General features: G+C 38.4%; 1 protein-coding gene across 1 annotated transcript in view; it reads left to right on the plus strand.

The window, feature by feature from the left end:
- The window catches only part of qdpra (quinoid dihydropteridine reductase a), a 32,746-nt gene that overhangs the window by 5,285 nt on the left and 6,898 nt on the right, over positions 1 to 20,563 (plus strand). The window contains exons 3-6 of the mRNA XM_062040144.1: positions 7,104 to 7,200; positions 10,926 to 11,066; positions 14,711 to 14,819; positions 18,121 to 18,204. Of these exons, the coding sequence (XP_061896128.1) occupies positions 7,104 to 7,200; positions 10,926 to 11,066; positions 14,711 to 14,819; positions 18,121 to 18,204 (431 nt within the window). The remainder of the gene's footprint in view (positions 1 to 7,103; positions 7,201 to 10,925; positions 11,067 to 14,710; positions 14,820 to 18,120; positions 18,205 to 20,563) is intronic.

Raw genomic sequence — 20,563 nt, forward strand, 5'->3', positions numbered from 1 at the left:
ACTTTTTATATGTAGAAGAAAAATTGTGTCATTTTATTTAATCTGAGCAACAACTTGAGGCAGTTTAATGTTGATTAACGTGGACCCCGACTTAAAAGTTGAAAAATGTATTGGGGTGTTACCATTAAGTGGTCAATTGTACGGAACATGTACTGTACTGTGCAATCTACTAATAAAAGTCTCAATCAATCAATCAAAAAAAGCACTTTATATGTGGAAAGGTTTTGTTAAGAAACCATTCTGAGCCTTATCTTATTTAGTTTTTATTTTATATATGTTGACCACATTAACCCTGGCAATGGACCCTGTGTGTATATGTATGTTATGCCATTGTTTACACATTTGGTAAATAAATAACCAAAAATTTTATATTTTGTTGTTTTCTTACTGTACCGAAAATGAACTGAATCGTGACATCTAAACCAAGGTACGCACCGAACCGAATTTTTTGTGTACCGTTACACCCCTAGTATATACTAATTCACAAATATTTTATTATAAAAAGGTCAGTAAATGATGTATATATTTGACGGATCATGTTTTGTTTAGTTATGTTCTGTTAGTTTTGGACTTCCTTAGTTGTTTTGTGCACTTTGGGGGTTTGTTTTAGTCACCATGGTTACTTATGATTTTCACCTGCCTTGTACGCGCACCTGTTGCTCATCAGAGACTCTATTTAAGCCTGCCTTTTCCGGTCACTCGTCGTGGCTTCATTGTTTGCATTTGCAACAGTTACGTTGGCATTCTGGTTTTCGAGCTCATGATTCCTGTGCTAAGTTACCTTAGCTTCTTGTATTCCTGTGCTAAGTAAGTTTTTGCTTTAGCTTCTCGTGCGAACGGCACGCTTTCCTTTTGTTTCGTTCCTGTCTGTTGTAATGTGTATGATTTATGAGAAATAAATCATCTCCTACCTGCACGCTTTCGTCCGGAGCCGTCAGTTTTGCGTCCCGGGAACGAACCGCAGCACGCTGCACCCCACCGTGACAAATGACTGAGCTACGTGACGTCATTTCTTGTGATGTCTCACGGGGCATTTCTTGTCGGGACGGGATTTGTTCCCAGGGATTCGAATAAAGAACCAACTCTTTTTCTTTACTATAGTGGTCTCGATAACGGGTACCGGTTCTCAAAAAGGGATTCGAGTCCGAGGATTCGGTTCTTTTCTTATCGAACAACCGGGAGCATCATCCCTACTTATGACCGAGTTAGCTTTGGTGGGGTGTTCAAGTGTAACTCAGAGCGCTCGAAACTATTTACCCACTGCGCCTGTTGCGTTCAAGTCACATGCGGAAAAGTCACGTGCTTGCCTTTAGCGAAAAGCTCTATTTATTGTCAAATGTGCGGTGGCCATGTTGACCATCCATCCATCCATCCATCCATTTTCTACCGCTTGTCCCGTTTGGGGTCGCGGGGGGGATGCTGGAGCCTATCTCAGCTGCATTCGGGCGGAAGGCGGGATACGCCCTGGATAAGTCGCCACCTCATCGCTTACACGCCAGAAACAACAATGATCCAAAAACACACAATTGCGTAAATATTGTCACAAAAATGCTGCAAATGACACAAACATACACGTGTAACAGGGTCAATTATCTCATGAAATAAGTTTTAGAAGCCGAGTGCTAAACAGCTGCAGCTTTATTACAAAACTATAGCGTCATACAGCATTATTAGATGCTACACATACAAATGAACCGTAATAAAATAAACACTTATTGCACAATTTCAACTTTCACTGCTGACCGACAGGATTTCGTTTAGATGAAGATTCAATCACAACCCTCACAACGGTTTAAAAAAAAAGTTGCCGCAACAAGGGTATTTGTGTGTTTTTCGCCATCTTGGGGGATATGAAAGTGGACCAGCGTCTCAGTCCATGGCCACGTTTGTCTACTAGCAGGTGAGCGATGCATGAATTATTATCTGTAATTTACTTTTAGCAAGTTGAAGACCAGCAAAAGCAGCCGCCAGTTCAGTGTGTCAACAATAGCAGCATAAACTAGCATTAGCTCACTGCTATCAATGGGCTGCTAAAATAGTCCGTCTGCGTATGCGCTTAAAATAACAATATCACTCAAATGTGGTTAATTTGACATGTAAATGGAGTATTGCGAGCGGTTTCTAGATATTTTTAGAGTGAGTATACTGAGGCCCCTTCATCTGTTGACTCAATTGTTAGCTTTTTATTTACGATTTCTAATGCATAAAAAAGCCAAACATATGTGTTCTTGTCTTACATAAGGATTGTGAATGATAAACAGCACAAATGTCTTTCCAAATAGTTGCATATTTCCAGCATGACTGATCTGATAGTATGGTCAGAGTGCAGAAGTGTTACTATAGTGACGTAGAATCCACGGAAATTGTCAAACACATTCGGAGCCGAATATTCAAAATGGCCGACTGAATTTGTGGCATTTCGTAATGTTTAGACGGTATTTTCACATACTTTGCGGATTTTAAATACAATTGGATATGGTTTAATCCAGGGGTGTCAAACTCATTTTATCCCAGGGGCCGCATGGAGGAAAATCTATTCCAACGCTGGCCGGACTAGTAAACTCATGGCATGATAACTTAAAAATAAAGAAAAACTTCAAAATTGTTTTCTTTGGGCAAAAATTGAACAAGCATATTCGGAAAATGTACACATGACAAAAAATCCTCTTGGCAAAACACTTCAAGTTAGTGGAAAACTCTGAGGAAAAAAATTTTGAATTTTCCAAAACTATGTCTCAATGTTTTTACAAAGCCATTTGACTTTAAGCACGTACTGTTCAGTATTATTATGTTGGCAGTACATTAAAGACCTGTTTGGAATAGTGTTTCCTCAAACAGTCACATTGGTGACATCCACAACTGCCAAAACACATTATTTTACCATCATTCAAATATTACAATTATAATATAATCAAAACAATGATCAAAATGACAACATAATAGCTATATTAAAGGTAACATAACTACAAACTTAACCAATGTGAACATGGTAGATTTAATCATAAAAAAGAACACACAACAAATGTAGAAACACACATTTTTACAATGGAGTTCAGGGTGCACCTCGTGCCGTCAACAAACTGCGAGCACTGCATGGATATCTAACTACAAACCCCGTTTCCATATGAGTTGGGAAATTGTGTTAGATGTAAATATAAACGGAATACAGTGATTTCCAAATCCTTTTCAACCCATATTCAGTTGAATATGCTACAAAGACAACATATTTGATGTTCAAACTGATAAACATTTTTTTTTTTGCAAAGAATCATTTAACTTTAGAATTTGATGCCAGCAACACGTGACAAAGAAGTTGGGAAAGGTGGCAATAAATACTGATAAAGTTGAGGAATGCTCATCAAACACTTATTTGGAACATCCCACAGGTGTGCAGGCTAATTGGGAACAGGTGGGTGCCATGATTGGGTATAAAAGTAGATTCCATGAAATGCTCAGTCATTCACAAACAAGGATGGGGCAAGGGTCACCACTTTGTCAACAAATGGTGAGCAAATTGTTGAACAGTTTAAGAAAAACCTTTCTCAACCAGCTTTTGCAGAGAATTTAGGGATTTCAACAACAGCGGCATGGCCGGAAACCATCATTGAATGACCGTGACCACTGTATCAAAAACCGACATCAATCTCTAAAGGATATCACCACATGGGCTCAGGAACACTTCAGAAAACCACTGTCACTAAATACAGTTGGTCGCTACACCTGTAAGTGCAAGTTAAAGCTCTACTATGCAAAGCGAAAGCCATTTATCAACAACATCCAGAAACGCCGCCGGCTTCTCTGGGCCCGAGATCATCTAAGATGGACTCGTGGAAAAGTGTTCTGTGGTCTGACGAGTCCACATTTCAATTTGTTTTTGGAAATATTCGACATTGTGTCATCCGGACCAAAGGGGAAGCGAACCATCCAGACTGTTATCGACGCAAAGTGTAAAGCCAGCATGTGTGATGGTATGGGGGTGTATTAGTGCCCAAGACATGGGTAACTTACACATCTGTGAAAGCACCATTAATGCTGAAAGGTACATACAGCTTTTGGAACAACATATGATGCCATCTAAGCGCCGTCTTTTTCATGGACGCCCCTGCTTATTTCAGCAAGACAATGCCAAGCCACATTCAGCACGTGTTACAACAGCGTGGCTTCGTAAAAAAAGAGTGCGGGTACTTTCCTGGCCCGCCTGCAGTCCAGACCTGTCTCCCATCGAAAATGTGTGGCGCATTATGAAGCCTAAAATACGACAGCGGAGACCCCGGACTGTTGAACAACTGAAGCTCTACATAAAACAAGAATGGGAAAGAATTCCACTTTCAAAGCTTCAACAATTAGTTTCCTCAGTTCCCAAACGTTTACTGAGTGTTGTTAAAAGGAAAGGCCATGTAACACAGTGGTGAACATGCCCTTTCCCAACTACTTTGGCACGTGTTGCAGCCATGAAATTATAAGTTAATTATTATTTGCAACAAAAAAAAAGAAATTTATGAGTTTGAACATCAAATATCTTGTTTTTGTATCAATCAATCAATCAATGTTTATTTATATAGCCCTAAATCACAAAAGTCTCAAAGGGCTGCACAAGCCACAACGACATCCTCGGCACAGAGCCCACACAAGGGACGTCGATGTGAATGACTATGAGAAACCTTGGAGGGGACCGCATATGTGGGTAACCCCCCCTCTAAGTACAGTCCCTAGTGGATCCACATAACAGTGAGAGTCCAGTCCATAGTGGGGCCAGCAGGAGACCATCTCGAGCGGAGACAGGTCAGTAGCGCAGAGACGTCCCCAACCGATGCACAGACGAGTGGTCCACCCCGGGTCCCAACTCTGGACAGCCAGCATCTCATCCATGGTCACCGGAACCGGAAATAACCCGGCGAGGGGGCAAAGGAGAAAAGAAAACAGCAGATCAACTGGTCTAAAAAAGGGGGGTCTATTTAAAGGCTAGAGTATACAAATGAGTTTTAAGATGGGACTTAAATGCTTCTACTGAGGTGGCATCTCTAACTTTTACCGGGAGGGCATTCCATAGTACTGGAGCCCCAATAGAAAACGCTCTATAGCCCGCAGACTTTTTTTGGGCTCTGGGAATCACTAATAAGCCGGAGTTCTTTGAACGCAGATTTCTTGCCGGGACATATGGTACAATACAGTCAGCAAGATAGGCTGGAGCTAAACCGTGTAGTATTTTATACGTAAGTATTAAAACCTTAAAGTCGCATCTTAAGTGCACAGGAAGCCAGTGCAGGTGAGCCAGTATAGGTATATGTATATATGTATATAAAGGTATATACAGTATAGGTGTAATATGATCAAACTTTCTTGTTCTTGTCTAAAGTCTAGCAGCTGCATTTTGTACCAACTGTAATCTTTTAATGCTAGACATAGGGAGACCCGAAAATAATACGTTACAGTAATCGAGACGAGACGTGACGAACGCATGAATAATGATCTCAGCGTCGCTTGTGGACAAAATGGAACGAATTTTAGCGATATTACGGAGATGAAAGAAGGCCGTTTTAGTAACACTCTTAATGTGTGACTCAAACGAGAGAGTTGTTTTAGTAACACTCTTAATGTATGACTCAAACGAGAGAGTTGTTTTAGTAACACTCTTAATGTGTGACTCAAACGAGAGAGTTGTTTTAGTAACACTCTTAATGTGTGACTCAAACGAGAGAGTTGTTTTAGTAACACTCTTAATGTGTGACTCAAACGAGAGAGTTGGGTCGAAAATAATACCCAGATTCTTTACCGAGTCGGCTTGTGTAATTGTTTGGTTGTCAAATGTTAAAGTGGTATTATTAAATAGATGTCGGTGTTGAGCAGGACCGATAATCAGCATTTCCGTTTTCTTAGCGTTGAGTTGCAAAAATTTAGCGGACATCCATTGTTTAATTTCATTAAGACACGCCTCCAGCTGACTACAATCCGGCGTGTTGGTCAGCTTTAGGGGCATGTAGAGTTGGGTGTCATCAGCATAACAGTGAAAGCTAACACCGTATTTGCGTATGATGTCACCTAGCGGCAGCATGTAAATATTATAAACATAAATATAAATAATATATATTATACATTTTGTAGTGCATTCAATTGAATATGGGTTGAAAAGGATTTGCAAATCATTGTATTCCGTTTATATTTACATCTAACACATTTTCCCAACTCATGGAAACGGGGTTTGTACAAAGATGTTGACTTTGCATTTTACTGTTTCGTTATTTTTATCTGTTGAGTGGATAATTTACAAAAGAAAATGGTGCGTCGCTACAGCATTAGTCTGTCGGCAGCCACAATCGACGCTGATTGGAGTAACGGCAGCCAATCCAGAGGGTGCTTAAAGTCAGCAGATACGTCACCTTTAAACAGTGCCATGTGTGACGTGGCTTACACTTGAATTGCTATTGCGACATCCAGTGGACAAATTTTAGAACAACAGTTTCTTTCATCATAAAATTGCAGCTGATGTTATACTTCAACTTATTTTGCAGGCCGTGGGCCGGATTAAACCTATTCGCGGGTGTGATACGGCCCCCGGTTCGTACGTTTGACATCACCGGTTTAATGGATACAATGACACATAATTGACCATATAAAGTCAACTTGTTTTTCCATTTCACTGCTACTTTAACACTCTTGTATATATATATATATTTTTTTTAAACATACTTGCTGCTCTCTAACAAGATGAACGACAAAATCCACACAGATTATAATTTTCATTCTTTGACTCTTTCTGTTGCAACTCAAAAGTCCCTAAATTAAAAGTCGTGACAAACTGAATACAAATATGACATGAAAAGACAACACAAGTAATAATATTTTTGTTATCGGTCCATTGATGCTCTAACATTTTTACTAATGTCAACACGAGCTGATTAAGATGCCGTGTGACCGCAGACATCAGCTGATGCAGATTATCCTTTCATAAGGGAAAATAAGGGACTAATCCTATGTTTATCACTAGAGGACATGACGTGTTTTTCCAGTGCCCTCTAATTGTAATTGCATTTGCTCATCATTGATAATATTTACTACTACAACTATGTGATGTACCGATTAACAAGGCTTCTGGCTTCTTGTAGGTCACAACAGACATCGGCCAGCTGCTCGGGGAGCAGAAAGTTGACGCCATTCTGTGTGTGGCGGGTGGATGGGCAGGAGGAAACTGCAGTTCTAAAGGTTAGATGCCCACCTAAGTTTGCTTTAAGATGCAGTATTTCTTTCACTTTCCAGAAATAAACAGTGATAGTGATTGTTTTTGTTTTCCAGATATTTTGATTTACCGATATATTGTATTTATGATAAAATACGCTTGAACATTCGACATCTAAACACAATTTGCTCTGCAAATAGTTTGACTTTCTTTTGCGTCCGAAGGTAATAATGGAAATTGTCTGTTCCAGGGTAAAACAGATGATAAATAAATGATAAATGGGTTATACTTGTATAGCGCTTTTCTACCTTCAAGGTACTCAAAGCGCTTTGACAGTATTTCCACATTTACCCATTCACACACACATTCACACACTGATGGCGGGAGCTGCCATGCAAGGCGCTAACCAGCAGCCATCAGAGGCAAAGGGTGAAGTGTCTTGCCCAAGGACACAACGGACGTGACTAGGAAGGTAGAAGGTGGGGATTGAACCCCAGTAACCAGCAACACTCCGATTGCTGGCACAGCCACTCTACCAACTTCGCCACGCCGCCCCTTGCCATCATTAAAGTTTTATTAACTGTACAGGCAATGTCAGAGTCATTAAATGGAATTTACGAAAATTAAGGCTTTAAATGGCATTAAATACAATGTACTGGGGCTTTTAACACATTTTATAAAAGTGGGCTTGAAAATGTGATGTAGTGAACGCAATGCATTGTGGTTCTTGCGGGCCTCTGAATAGTTGTTTTTATACGGTTGAAAGACAGACTTTGTGCCAAAGTTGTGTTCTTTTCTTTAACAAGTTCAAAACATGGCGCGAAGGTGCCGCATCATTAACTGTCACAATCAATTCAGGAAAAAAAAAAGATTTGGTGAGATTTGTCTCATTCCAGCGTGAAAGCCAAGCAAAGGAACTCGAATAGTCTGGATAGCAGCTGTGAGATGATCAAACATGACTTGTAACGCTATCACCTGGCACATGTTGGTGTGATCACTGCATTTTCACACTGGTAAGTTTCAATAAAAGCATACGCTAGACTGTTTCACACATAGCATTAAGTAGGCTGTTAGCGGTAGCTGCAGGCTACAAACATCCATCCATCTACATCCGCTTATCCGAGGTCGGGTCGCGGGGGGCAGCAGCCTATGCAGGGAAGCCCAGACTTTCCTCTCCCCAGCCACTTCGTTCCCAGGCCAGCCGGGAGAGATAGTCTTCCCAACGTGTCCTGGGTCTTCCCCGTGGCCTCCTACCGGTCGGTTGTACCCTAAACACCTCCCTCGGGAGGCGTTCTGGTGGCATCCTGAGCAGATGCCCGAACCACCTCATCTGGCTCCTCTCCATGTGGAGGAGCAGCGGCTTTACTTTGAGTTCCTCCCGGATGGCAGAGCTTCTCACCCTATCTCTAAGGGAGAGCCCCGCCACCCGGCGGAGGAAACTCATTTGGGACGCTTGTACCCGTGATCTTGTCCTTTCGGTCATAACCCAAAGCTCATGACCATAGGTGAGGATGGGAACGTAGATCGACCGGTAAATTGAGAGCTTTGCCTTCCGGCTCAGCTCCTTCTTCACCACAACGGATGGATACAGCGTCCGCATTACTGAAGATGCGGCACCGATCCGCCTGTCGATCTCACCATCGACTCTTCCCTCACTCGTGAACAAGACTCCGAGGTACTTGAACTCCTCCACTTGGGGAAGGGTCTCCTCCCCAACCCGGAGATGGCACTCCACCCTTCTCCGGGCGAGAACCATGGACTCGGACTTGGAGGTGCTGAATCTCAGCCCAGTCGAACGGGCATTACATTTGTTTTAAGTTGCATTCAAACCATTAAATTTGATTAAACCCTAAATGTTTTTAACGTTCTTTACTGCCATGCAAGTGTCAAAATAAGTTGAATCATCTATAAGTTATAAAATTAAACAACTTAAAACATGTCATCCCCAATTAAAATGAACTTTTATTGACTTCCCAAAAAAGCCAGAAACATTTTGTTTTGAAATTGCAGATAAAAAACTTTTGCAGAAGTACAGTAATTAGAAGTTGTTTACTTTTATATTTGACTTACACTGACCCCCTCAAAAAATAATTGGGCTACATAAATATTAGGGCTGCGAATCTTTGGGTGTCCCACGATTCGATTCAATATCGATTCCTGGGGTCACGATTCGATTCAACGCGATTCTCGATTCAAAAACGATATTTTCCCGATTCAAAAGTATTCTCTATTCATTCAATACATAGGATTTCAGCAGGATCTACCCGTCTGCTGACATGCAAGCAGAGTAGTAGATTTTTGTAAAAAGCTTTTATAATTGTAAAGGACAATGTTTTATCAACTGATTTCAATAATGTAAATTTGTTTGAACTATTAAATGAACCAAAAATATGACTTCAGTGTTTCCCATAAACTGCCAAGATACCTGTGGCGGTGGGGGTGTGGCTATTAGCGTGGCTATGGGCGTGGTCATCATGACATCATCGAGTAATTTGCATAATTTACTACAATGATATGATTTTCTCTAAAAAGGCTCAAAAAATGTATACTTACTAATTAATAATAACAGTTTTGTTTTAAACGTCCATCCATCCATCCATTTTACAATATAATTACAACACTTAATGTACATATTTATATACAGATTTGAACAATAAGTTATTCACTGAAATATATGTATTAATTGTGGTTCTTACAAAAAATATATCTTATAAAATATAAAAGCTAAAATGTCTCTTAAAGCTCTGACCCTTTAATTAGTGCATACTAAATAATTTAACTTTAGCCTACTACTACAACCATATTATTTACCAGCAACATAAAGTGAAACAGAGGCAGAGGTGTCCTGCCACAGTCAGTAACAAATAAACAGAAAACCGTAGTGGTCAAATACAAATAAGGCAACAAGAGAAGTATCCTACACTTCTCTTTTGTAAAGTAAATCTGAACAGCCTATATGGGCATCTACATCAACTATATGATTTGCCTGAGAAGCTGGACAGGACAAGAAAAATAAATAAATACATTAAAAAATGTATATATATATTTGTGGCGGACGTAATTCTTTCGTGGCGCCACAAATAAATGAATGTGTGGGAAACACTGGACTTATTTTATCATTGTGAAAATATTGGACACAGTGTGTTGTCAAGCTTATGAGATGCGATGCAAGTGTAAGCCACTGTGACACTATTGTTCTTTTTTTTAAATTTTTTTATAAATGTCTAATGATAATGTCAATGAGGGATTTTTAATCACTGATAAATTGAAATTGTAACTAATATTGATGCTGTTGTTGATAATATTCATTTTTGTTTCACTACTTTTGGTTTGTTCTGTGTCGTGTTTGTGTCTCCCCTCAATTGCTCTGTTTATTGCAGTTCTGAGTGTTGCTGGGTCGGCTTTGATTTTGGAATTGGATTGCATTGTTATGGTATTGCTGTGTATTGTTTTGTTGGATTGATTAATTAAAAATAAAATAAATAATCGATTTAAAAAAAATGAGAATCGATTCTGAATCGCACAACGTGACAATCGCGATTCGAATTTGAATCGTTTTTTTTCCCACACCCCTAATAAATATTGCATTTGTATAACCAAGAAATGTATTGATAATGAAAGTTTTAGGTGGAAAAAATGAATAGGTTTGTATTTTGTGTGTAGAGTCAAGAATATTTAACTGTTTAAATGTTCAAGGTACAAGAGAAGTATAACGATATCTGAAAAGGTGACGTGTGTTTTTCCCTGTTAGATTTGTACAAAAACTCAGATCTGTTGTGGAAACAAAGCGTGTGGACCTCCACCATCTCCAGCCACCTGGCAGCTCTGCACCTGAAACCAGGCGGTCTGTTGACTTTGGCAGGGGCCAAACCCGCTCTGTCAGGGACCGGAGGTGAGACCTTTGTTTACCCCTGCGTCCGTGTGACCTGTCGTCACGGTAACAGCCATCGATCCATTTAAGGGGCGGGAAAGAGAAAGTCAGTGTTTGTTGTCCAGCTTGTCAATACAGATTATGTGTGCAATAGAAAGCGCTGCAGGCCATCATTGAGAGAATCAAGGCTCTTATCGGAGGCTCACAACAGCGAGGGCAGAAGGGTGTCGATAAAATGGATCCGAGCCACAAACAGAAACGAAGAATTGCGAAAGGATTCTCTGGTAGCGCTTTACGAGCGGGCCTCATAAGCAGAAAGTCGATGCTTTGATGGGCCTGTTTGTCCATCAGATGCTCGTTTGACCTCGCCACGAACCGATCGCCTTTTCTCCCGCACTCACCAAATGAGGCCGAGTAAATATTTAAAAAGTAGCAAAGACTTCATGCGGGGAGACTCCGAAAGTTCAAACGTGCCAAATAAATCAACTGTTAGATTAACTTTGAACTCCACCTTTTAACAGAGGTGTCCGAACTTTATCAACTGTGTTTTGTGCATTAAAGATGATAAATTTAATCTAATGTAGCTTAAATTTTAACTTTAGCTTAACTTTAAAATATGCTAAACTATCTGAACAAAACATCTAGATCTTAGCTTTGTGTTATAAGTTTAGTTTAGTTTAGTTGATTATTTCTTCGGTCAGTGGAAACGGAAACGGGGTTTGTATATATACATATACATATATATCTATTAGGGCTGTTAGTCTTTGGGCACCACTCGATTGGATTCGATCATTTGGGGGTAACGATTCGATTTAGAATTCATTCTCGATTTAAAATCTATATTTTTTAATAATATTGGATGCAAGTTCTATGATTAACTACATTCCTCCATAAAATTGATAAACTGCTCTGATCATTTTCTGTATTATTTAAAAGAAAACTGGTTTTGTTTAATAAAAATGCTTCCCAAACATTTAATAAAGTCTAATACAAATAAGGCACCAAGAGAAATATCCAGCACTTCTCTTTTGTAAATTAAATCTGTACAGCATATATAGATCATCTACATCAACAATATGTTTTGCCTGAACAGGAGAGAATAAAACATATCTAAATTTGTTTTAATCGGTTTAGAATCGTTATAAGTAAGAATTGCGATGATCTGATTTTTTTTTAACACCCCTAATATCTGTGTGTATATTTAGATAGCTACTATAGATAAAGAAATCAACATACGTATTTATTAAAATTAATATATATGTACTTATATATATTTGTTCTTTAAATTTTTTTAGATAAATGTAAAATATATATTATATAAATAAAGGAATAAAATATATAATTATTGTATGTATTATATATTTTTTTAATGCATACGTAAATTAAAAATACATAATCTATATGTATATTATTATGTGTTTTCTTTTGTTTATATATATATATATATATATATATATATATATATATATATATATATATATATATATATATATATATATATATATATATATATATATATATATATATATATATATATATATTTAAGTTGATTCATTATTTTTGTTAGAAAATGTTTGGCTGCCAAAGTCCACCTGATGTTGCGTGACCTCCACAAATCATTATTTTTACGTTGCCATGACAACCCCTTTATCCCATTACTTACAAGTTTGGACACTGGTATGGACCGACGACACTACAAAAACAAACGATGCAATTAGCTCCGCCAGTGACAGTGCGCAGGGATCGAACCCGAGGCCATTGTGCTCCCAGACGTCTGCATCCTCAGGCTAACCTCCTGCTTCATGTTTGACTAAATCAGCTCTCGCAGGGAACACAAACATCAGAGGGAAGTGGCACCAACTCCCCTTGTTGCCATTGGCTCATTTTATGAGCGTGTCATGGGACGGCACCAGGCGGAATTCTTGAGATTCTTTGGAAATGGGGAGGTACTTACTTACTGGATCCAGCTGCTGAAGCTACAGAACATTCCGTGGGCCTCATCATCACTGCCAGAGTCTCGTATAAAGACACTTTATGTAAAAACCCCGTTTCCATATGAGTTGGGAAATTGTGTTAGATGTAAATATAAACGGAATACAATGATTTGCAAATCCTTTTCAAGCCATATTCAGTTGAATGCACTACAAAGACAATATATTTGATGTTCAAACTCATAAACTTTATTTTTTTTTTGCAAATAATAATTAACTTAGAATTTCATGGCTGCAACACGTGCCAAAGTAGTTGGGAAAGGGCATGTTCACCACTGTGTTACATGGCCTTTCCTTTTAACAACACTCAGTAAAGGTTTGGGAACTGAGGAGACACAGTTTTGAAGCTTCTCAGGTGGAATTCTTTCCCATTCTTGCTTGATGTACAGCTTAAGTTGGTCAACAGTCCGGGGGTCTCCCTTGTGCTATTTTAGGCTTCATTATGCACCACACATTTTCAATGGGAGACAGGTCTGGACTACAGGCAGGCCAGTCTAGTACCTGCACTCTTTTACTATGAAGCCATGTGATGTAACACGTGGCATGGCATTGTCTTGCTGAAATAAGCAGGGGCGTCCATGGTAACGTTGCTTGGATGGCAACATATGTTGCTCCAAAAGCTGTATGTACCTTTCGGCATTAATGGCGCCTTCACAGATGTGTAAGTTACCCATGTCTTGGGCACTAATACACCCCCATACCATCACAGTTGCTGGCTTTTCAACTTTGCGCCTATAACAATCCGGATGGTTCTTTTCCTCTTTGGTCCGGAGGACACTACATCCACAGTTTCCAAAAACAATTTGAAATGTGGACTCGTCAGACAACAGAACACTTTTCCACTTTGTATCAGTCCATGTTAGATGAACTCAGGCCCAGCGAAGCCGACGGCGTTCCTGGGTGTTGTTGATAAACGGTTTTCGCCTTGCATAGGAGAGTTTTAACTTGCACTTACAGATGTAGTGACCAACTGTAGTTACTGACTGTGGGTTTTTGAAGTGTTCATGAGTCCATGTGGTGATATCCTTTACACACTGATGTCGCTTGTTGATGCAGTACAGCCTGAGGGATGGAAGGTCACGGGCTTAGCTGCTTACGTGCAGTGATTTCTCCAGATTCTCTGAACCCTTTGATGATATTACGGAGCGTAGATGGTGAAATCCCTAAATTCCTTGCAATAGCTGGTTGAGAAAGGTTTTTCTTAAACTGTTCAACAATATGCTCACGCATTTGTTGACAAAGTGGTGACCCTCGCCCCATCCTTTTTTGTGAATGACTGAGCATTTCATGGAATCTACTTTTATACCCAATCATGGCACCCACCTGTTCCCAATTAGCCTGTTTACCTGTGGGATGTTCCAAATAAGTGTTTGATGAGCATTCCTCAACTTTATCAGTATTTATTGCCGCCTTTCCCAACTTCTTTGGCACGTGTTGCTGGCATCAAATTCTAAAGTTAATTATTATTTGCCAAAAAAAAAAAAATGTTTATCAGTTTGAACATCAAATATGTTGTCTTTGTAGCATATTCAACTGAATATGGGTTGAAAATGATTTGCAAATCATTGTATTCCGTTTATATTTACATCTAACACAATTTCCCAACTCATATGGAAACGGGGTTTGTAAAATGAACTGAGTGCGCTAAGTTAAGTTTCATTTGTTCCCCCTCAGGCATGGTGGGGTATGGGATGGCCAAGGCCGCCGTGCACCAGCTGTGTCAAAGTCTGGCCACCAAAAACAGCGGGATGCCTTCAGGGGCCGTGACGGTCGCCATCTTGCCGTAAGTGCTCATACCTCCATGTCCATCAGCCCATCATGCACTCACAAACCTTAAATAATAGCATTATTTATTTAAGTGCTGAACACAACTGGCATATATGTAAGGAAATGCCAACAAAGTCAGGTTGTAGCATACCAAATCAAACCATATGTCACGGTAGCGCATAGCGGCTTGTAGTGTGACCAGTGAATGCAGAGACGATAGGCATGTGCCTGTAAAAATAACATTGATTAACATAAACCCAAGGAGCACAAGCGTGGCTGCAACAGTGGATCCCGGGTGACGAGAACTTGGTCAGGAAAGGCAAAAACACAGAAAGCACACCGCGAACATAAAACAACAAACCAGCGCTGTCTGTAAAGCAACGCTGGCAGGTAAACCCTCCTGGTTGGCTACCAGGGACAGGTGAGCCTGCTGTTTGCCAACCAGAAGCAGGTGGGGAGAACAGCGCTCTGAAGCAGAGATAAGACACTGCAGAACATACAAGACCAGGAGTTGGGTATAACAAAATAAAAGCACAGGACAGGTAATTACAAACAAAAGTCCAACATATAAAAATGAGGGCTGTTAAAAATTACAAGTTAACTCATGTGATTGATCCCCAAATATATCCTATTAATTAGATTAGTCGCGCAATTTATTTTGGTTTATTTGAAATTATTGCTTTACACTATTTTGAGCTCCTTTACAATGACAGTGAATGGTTTATCTAAAACACGGCGTGGGTTGTTATAAGGCCAGTGATTAGGTCGACACATATACAACATTTAAATAGGACTATAGATCATATTTTTCCCAGCATATGAGCAAATAGATTACGTACATTAAAAAAATCTTTGTGTGTGACATTCTAATTTTGCATTTGTGTCAAAATATTAAGGGTCTTTTTTCAGGTTAATTAAAATGGTGTTGGCAAGTAATTCACTATGATTAATCATGAATAATCCAAATTCAAAAGAGTGATTAATCTGATAAAAAAAAAGAATGCACCATTTATCAGCACTAATTAAAATATATCAAAACAGTCATGACGTTGTTAATGTATAGAAACATTGGCACAGCCAACTTGTGACACCACTTTTTCTTTTTCTTTGTGGCGTCCAAAAAAAGAGACCTATTTGAGGTGAGGTGTTTGATGTGTTCATATGTGGATGACTGAGACATGGGTAGGGATGATACTCGAAACCGGTTTTCACGGTTGTTCGATAAGAAAAGAACCGAGTCCTCGGACTCGAATCCCTTTTTGAGAACCGGTACCCGTTATCAAGACCACTATAGTAAAGAAAAAGAGTAGGTTCTTTATTCGAATCCCTTGGAACGAATCCCGTCCCGACCAGAAATGCCCCGTGAGACATCACAAGAAATGACGTCACGTAGCTCAGTCATTAGGCGCAGATAGGGAAAGCAGGAAAAACAATGGACCGGAAAATGCACTCCAAGGTGTAATGAAGTTCAAAACAAAAGGTATAATCCAATGAATAACTTTACTGAGAGATTTGAGCAGGGTACAAACACATGACCAACACTTTTACTACCAACCGGAAACATAGCAACCAGGCTAGCAACGCACCTCCTTTACGGCAGCTGTCGCAACGTTCTTAAAGCAACCGCAGCACATACATATATATACAACACATCTCCCTTTTTTAACTTTTGTTTTTCTTTCCTTGTAAGCAAAACAAAATCACACTGTATATGTGTTGTCTGTCTAATTATAAATAATGCAGACGAGGCGTGTTGGCTGAGTTCTTGACGTTTACTTTCACATCGTGCTCATAACCTCATTCTTAGCTGCCGGGTGACGACATGCAACAACACTTTTCGGGGGTACCGCGCATGCTCGTCACTCCCGTTGCATTCTGGGTAGTGTAGTTGTTATATTCCCCAGCCGAGCTAATAACATCACATCTTTCCCCCTATAAAGAAATAATGTTAACTCAATAAAGTGTATTTCTTTTTTTAGCTTTAACTTTTCATTTTTTAGCATTGTAACCACATTTGCAAACAACTTTTCTCTTCATGGAAATAAAGTGCAAAAATGTCAAAGCATCATAACAAACAGTTATGTCAAATAGCAGCAGAAGTGCACTTTTTGGAGAGCTGTATTATTTTCAGTTTTGTGCCCAAGGGACTGATTTTATTTAACACTATATTATTATTTATACACCTATAGTGATCACAGAGACAGGTTGTTTTTGTGTTACTGTATATATTTGTTTTTCTGAAAAATCCCACTTAATATACTTTGGCTAACAACAGTCAATATTTATTTATTTTATTTTATTTTTTTAGGGGGGTAACAGTCAATATTTATTTATTAGATTTTATTTTTTTCTTATATAATAAAAGTGAGCTTTTGTTAAACCAAATATTGTGTGTTTTTTTCCATATTCAAAAACCTATCTGGACTCGATAAGAGAATCGATAAGAAATCGGTTCGATAAGAGGATTCGATAATAGGCTCGAACTCGATAATTTCTTATCAAACATCATCCCTAGACATGGGCATCGATTTTGATGTGATCAATAATCATCATTGCAACGATGATAACAATCATCCCAAGAGGCTGTGTTTAGAAATTCCTACTACACTTGAATGCCACATTCCATGAACCCAGCGAATGAGCTGATGAACTCAGTGGCACTAATGTGTGACATATTGTTGTTTTAGCTGCCTTTTGTGTATCAATGCAAGTCAAATGTGTGTATTATTTATACTGTAGAAAATGATGTCTTTCTAGTATTCACCAGAGATACTTCTCTTGAAAGGTTGCTTAAAGATAAATAAATAATAAAGAGGGCTGCAGACAAAATATTGTTGTTTTGCAAATATTTTGCTGTCCTGGTTTGTGCATAATCATTATGACAGTTTATAATGTTGTTGTTTTTTTTAGAAAAAAATGTCAAGAGGGGTGTATCTGGTCGGTGCCTTCTCTGTGGCTGCATGCTGCACCAACAGCAGCAGCAGCAGCCTGGAGGGCGGCTGTCACATCTGTTTTGTATTAGCCCAATGACTTGCATTTCTGCTTTTCATCGCCAACTGTGGGTCACACAACTCATGCTGAATGAGCGGCTTCTTTTGTCGGCAGCTTTAATGTGCGCCCGCCTCGTGATGCTTAAATACGCTCGCAGGACACAGCATTAGGTACACTTGCACAGTCTAATAAGAGGCTTGTCAAAAAATGTGGCATGAGATGAATAAATGTTGGTATTAAATGAGCTGTGTTTGAAAAAAAATACACAGATGATGGTGTGTCACAGCCAGCTGCTTACACTGATTGTCATCTGCCTCCTTTTCCAGCGTTTCCTTGGATACGCCCATGAGCAGGAAGTCCATGCCCGACGCCGACTTCGGCGCGTGGACACCGCTAGAGTACATTACTGAGTGAGTGCTTTTTTACTCTCTACTTCTGCAAATGTGACTTATTTCTTAAGCTGTAAGTCTTTGGAAAGGAAACGTGTGCATCATTTCTGAAGGAGTGGATTTGCATCCTAATTTGTGATATTTAGCTTCAGTCAAAACAATTGTTTTATATCTGTCGATATTGATAATTATTTAGATTTTTTATAACCTACCTACCTATGTGATTTCTTACTTTTTCATTTTTAATAAGCTTGCCACCATTTCCTTAAAAAAAAAAAAAAAACTTTTCATACTGTCATTGGGCCGAGGTGTCAAAGTGCTTTTCACTGAGGGCCACATCACAGTTACGTTTGACCCCAGAGGGCCGATTCTAACAGTGAATACTATTATTACACCCTTTTTTTAATGCATTTTATTAGTAGATTTTTTTTAAACTAAAATGTAAAAAAAACATGGTAAGTTGCAACAATGTCACCTCAAAATGTAGTGTATATTACTGTAAATAAAAAAACAGTACTGCTGTTTTTATGGTAGAAAAAGGCAGCTCAGTTGCCAGAATTTTACTGTAAAATTTACATTTGTTTTTTTACTGTAAATAAAAAAACCTGCAATTTTACAGTAAAATGTTGGCACCTGAGCTGACAGTTGTTTTTTTTTACCGCAAATCAACAAGTGTAGATTTTTCGGTGTATTACTGTAAATGCCACAACGGCACCACAGTTTATTACAGTAAAAAAAGTACAGTTTTTTCATTTAGAGAAAAATGCTGTAAAAACCACAGTAAATTTCACAATTTGACCATGAAATGTATTTCTACTTTTACATTGCACAATTTGATGGATAACTTGCTTTAAAATTATTATTATTAGTATTTATTTCTATTTAAAAAATGGTTTGAATGTTTGATCATATATGTTTGCATAATTAGACAATATTTAAGTTAAGATAATTTGCGATTACATTTAGTACATACATATTTGTTTCCCCAAAATATAAAGAAAGAATACATTTAGTAAGAAAAGTTACAGTACTTTATTGATACATATTATTTCCAGGCTTTCCAGGGCCCAAAAAAATGGAGTGGCGGGGCTTTGTTATAGGGTATCGTGTGTAGAATTTTGAGGAAAAAAATAAATGTATTCCATTGTGGAATAAGGTTGTAACACAGGTGGAAAAAGTGAAGCGTTTTGAATGCTTTCCGGATGCCCTGTATCAAACAAACATAATAAAGGGTGATGGATCAACTTTGTATTCATGAACAAGCTGATCTGTGCTGTATGAGCTGCTCTAGCAACACGCTCACACACACACAGAAGCTACTACGGTGCCCTCACAAATGATCAAAACACAAAACTCCTTATTTTAAACAACCTTACTGCTACATTAATAATCATTTAAGAAAGTGTGTGTGCTCTTGTGCTTCTGTAAGAGAGGTACAGCACCTGTAGTGTCTTTCACCCCCCGTTCGCTTTACAATTGAAACTTTCTGCCTGTCAATCCTTGCCAGCACCATTAGTGTGCAATACTCCTAACAAAAAGTATTTTTTAACTGCACAGGTGTTCCCTCTTTTTTCCCACGCTGGTTTGTTGGCTTTGTTGGACTCATATTGAGTTAGCAAAATGGACAAAACTTATCTAAAGGAGAAAACTGAACTGAATAAAGCACTGACTAGGAAGAAAATAAAAGTTTTGTCTAGCAGGTGGGATTGAATGAATCCTTCATACACAGAGACATGGTTTGCACACGGAAGCATACTTGGCTCTATCTAAAATAAGGCTGCAGCTAACGATTATTTTTTTATCGATTAATCTAAAGTTTATTTTTTTTCGATTAATCGGTTAATCTATAGATTATTTTTTTCGATTAATCTATAGATTTATTTTTTTATTTAAAATGAAGATGAAAAAATAAATGTAGGCCAGTTTTTTCAAAAGGCATGGCTTTTATTTACAAAAAAAAAAGTATGGCCACTCAGTCAACATTGACAACAACATGACAAAATATTCTGTAACAATGTAAACATTTAAAACTTTTAACATTTAACAAAATTAAAAGTAGCTTATTTGCTTTTTAATGTGCAAATATAAAAAGTAAACATCCAGTGCAAATCTTAATATTCTGCAATAGTATAAGCATTTCAAAAGTAAAAGTATTGCTTATTTTGCTTTAAAATGTGCAAAAATAAAGATAAACATCCAATTCAAAAAAGTGCAAAAAGAAATATTCTGTAACAACAGTGTAAACATTTCAACAAAAGTGAAAGTATTGCTTATTTGCTAAAATGTGCAAAAATAAAGATAAACATCCAATACAAAAAAGTGCCAATCCAAATATTCTGGAGCACTGTAAACATTAAGTATTGCTTTTAAAATGTGCAAA

The sequence above is a fragment of the Entelurus aequoreus genome, linkage group LG28 (genome assembly GCF_033978785.1).
Source record: "Entelurus aequoreus isolate RoL-2023_Sb linkage group LG28, RoL_Eaeq_v1.1, whole genome shotgun sequence".
Taxonomy (NCBI): Eukaryota; Metazoa; Chordata; class Actinopteri; order Syngnathiformes; family Syngnathidae; genus Entelurus; species Entelurus aequoreus.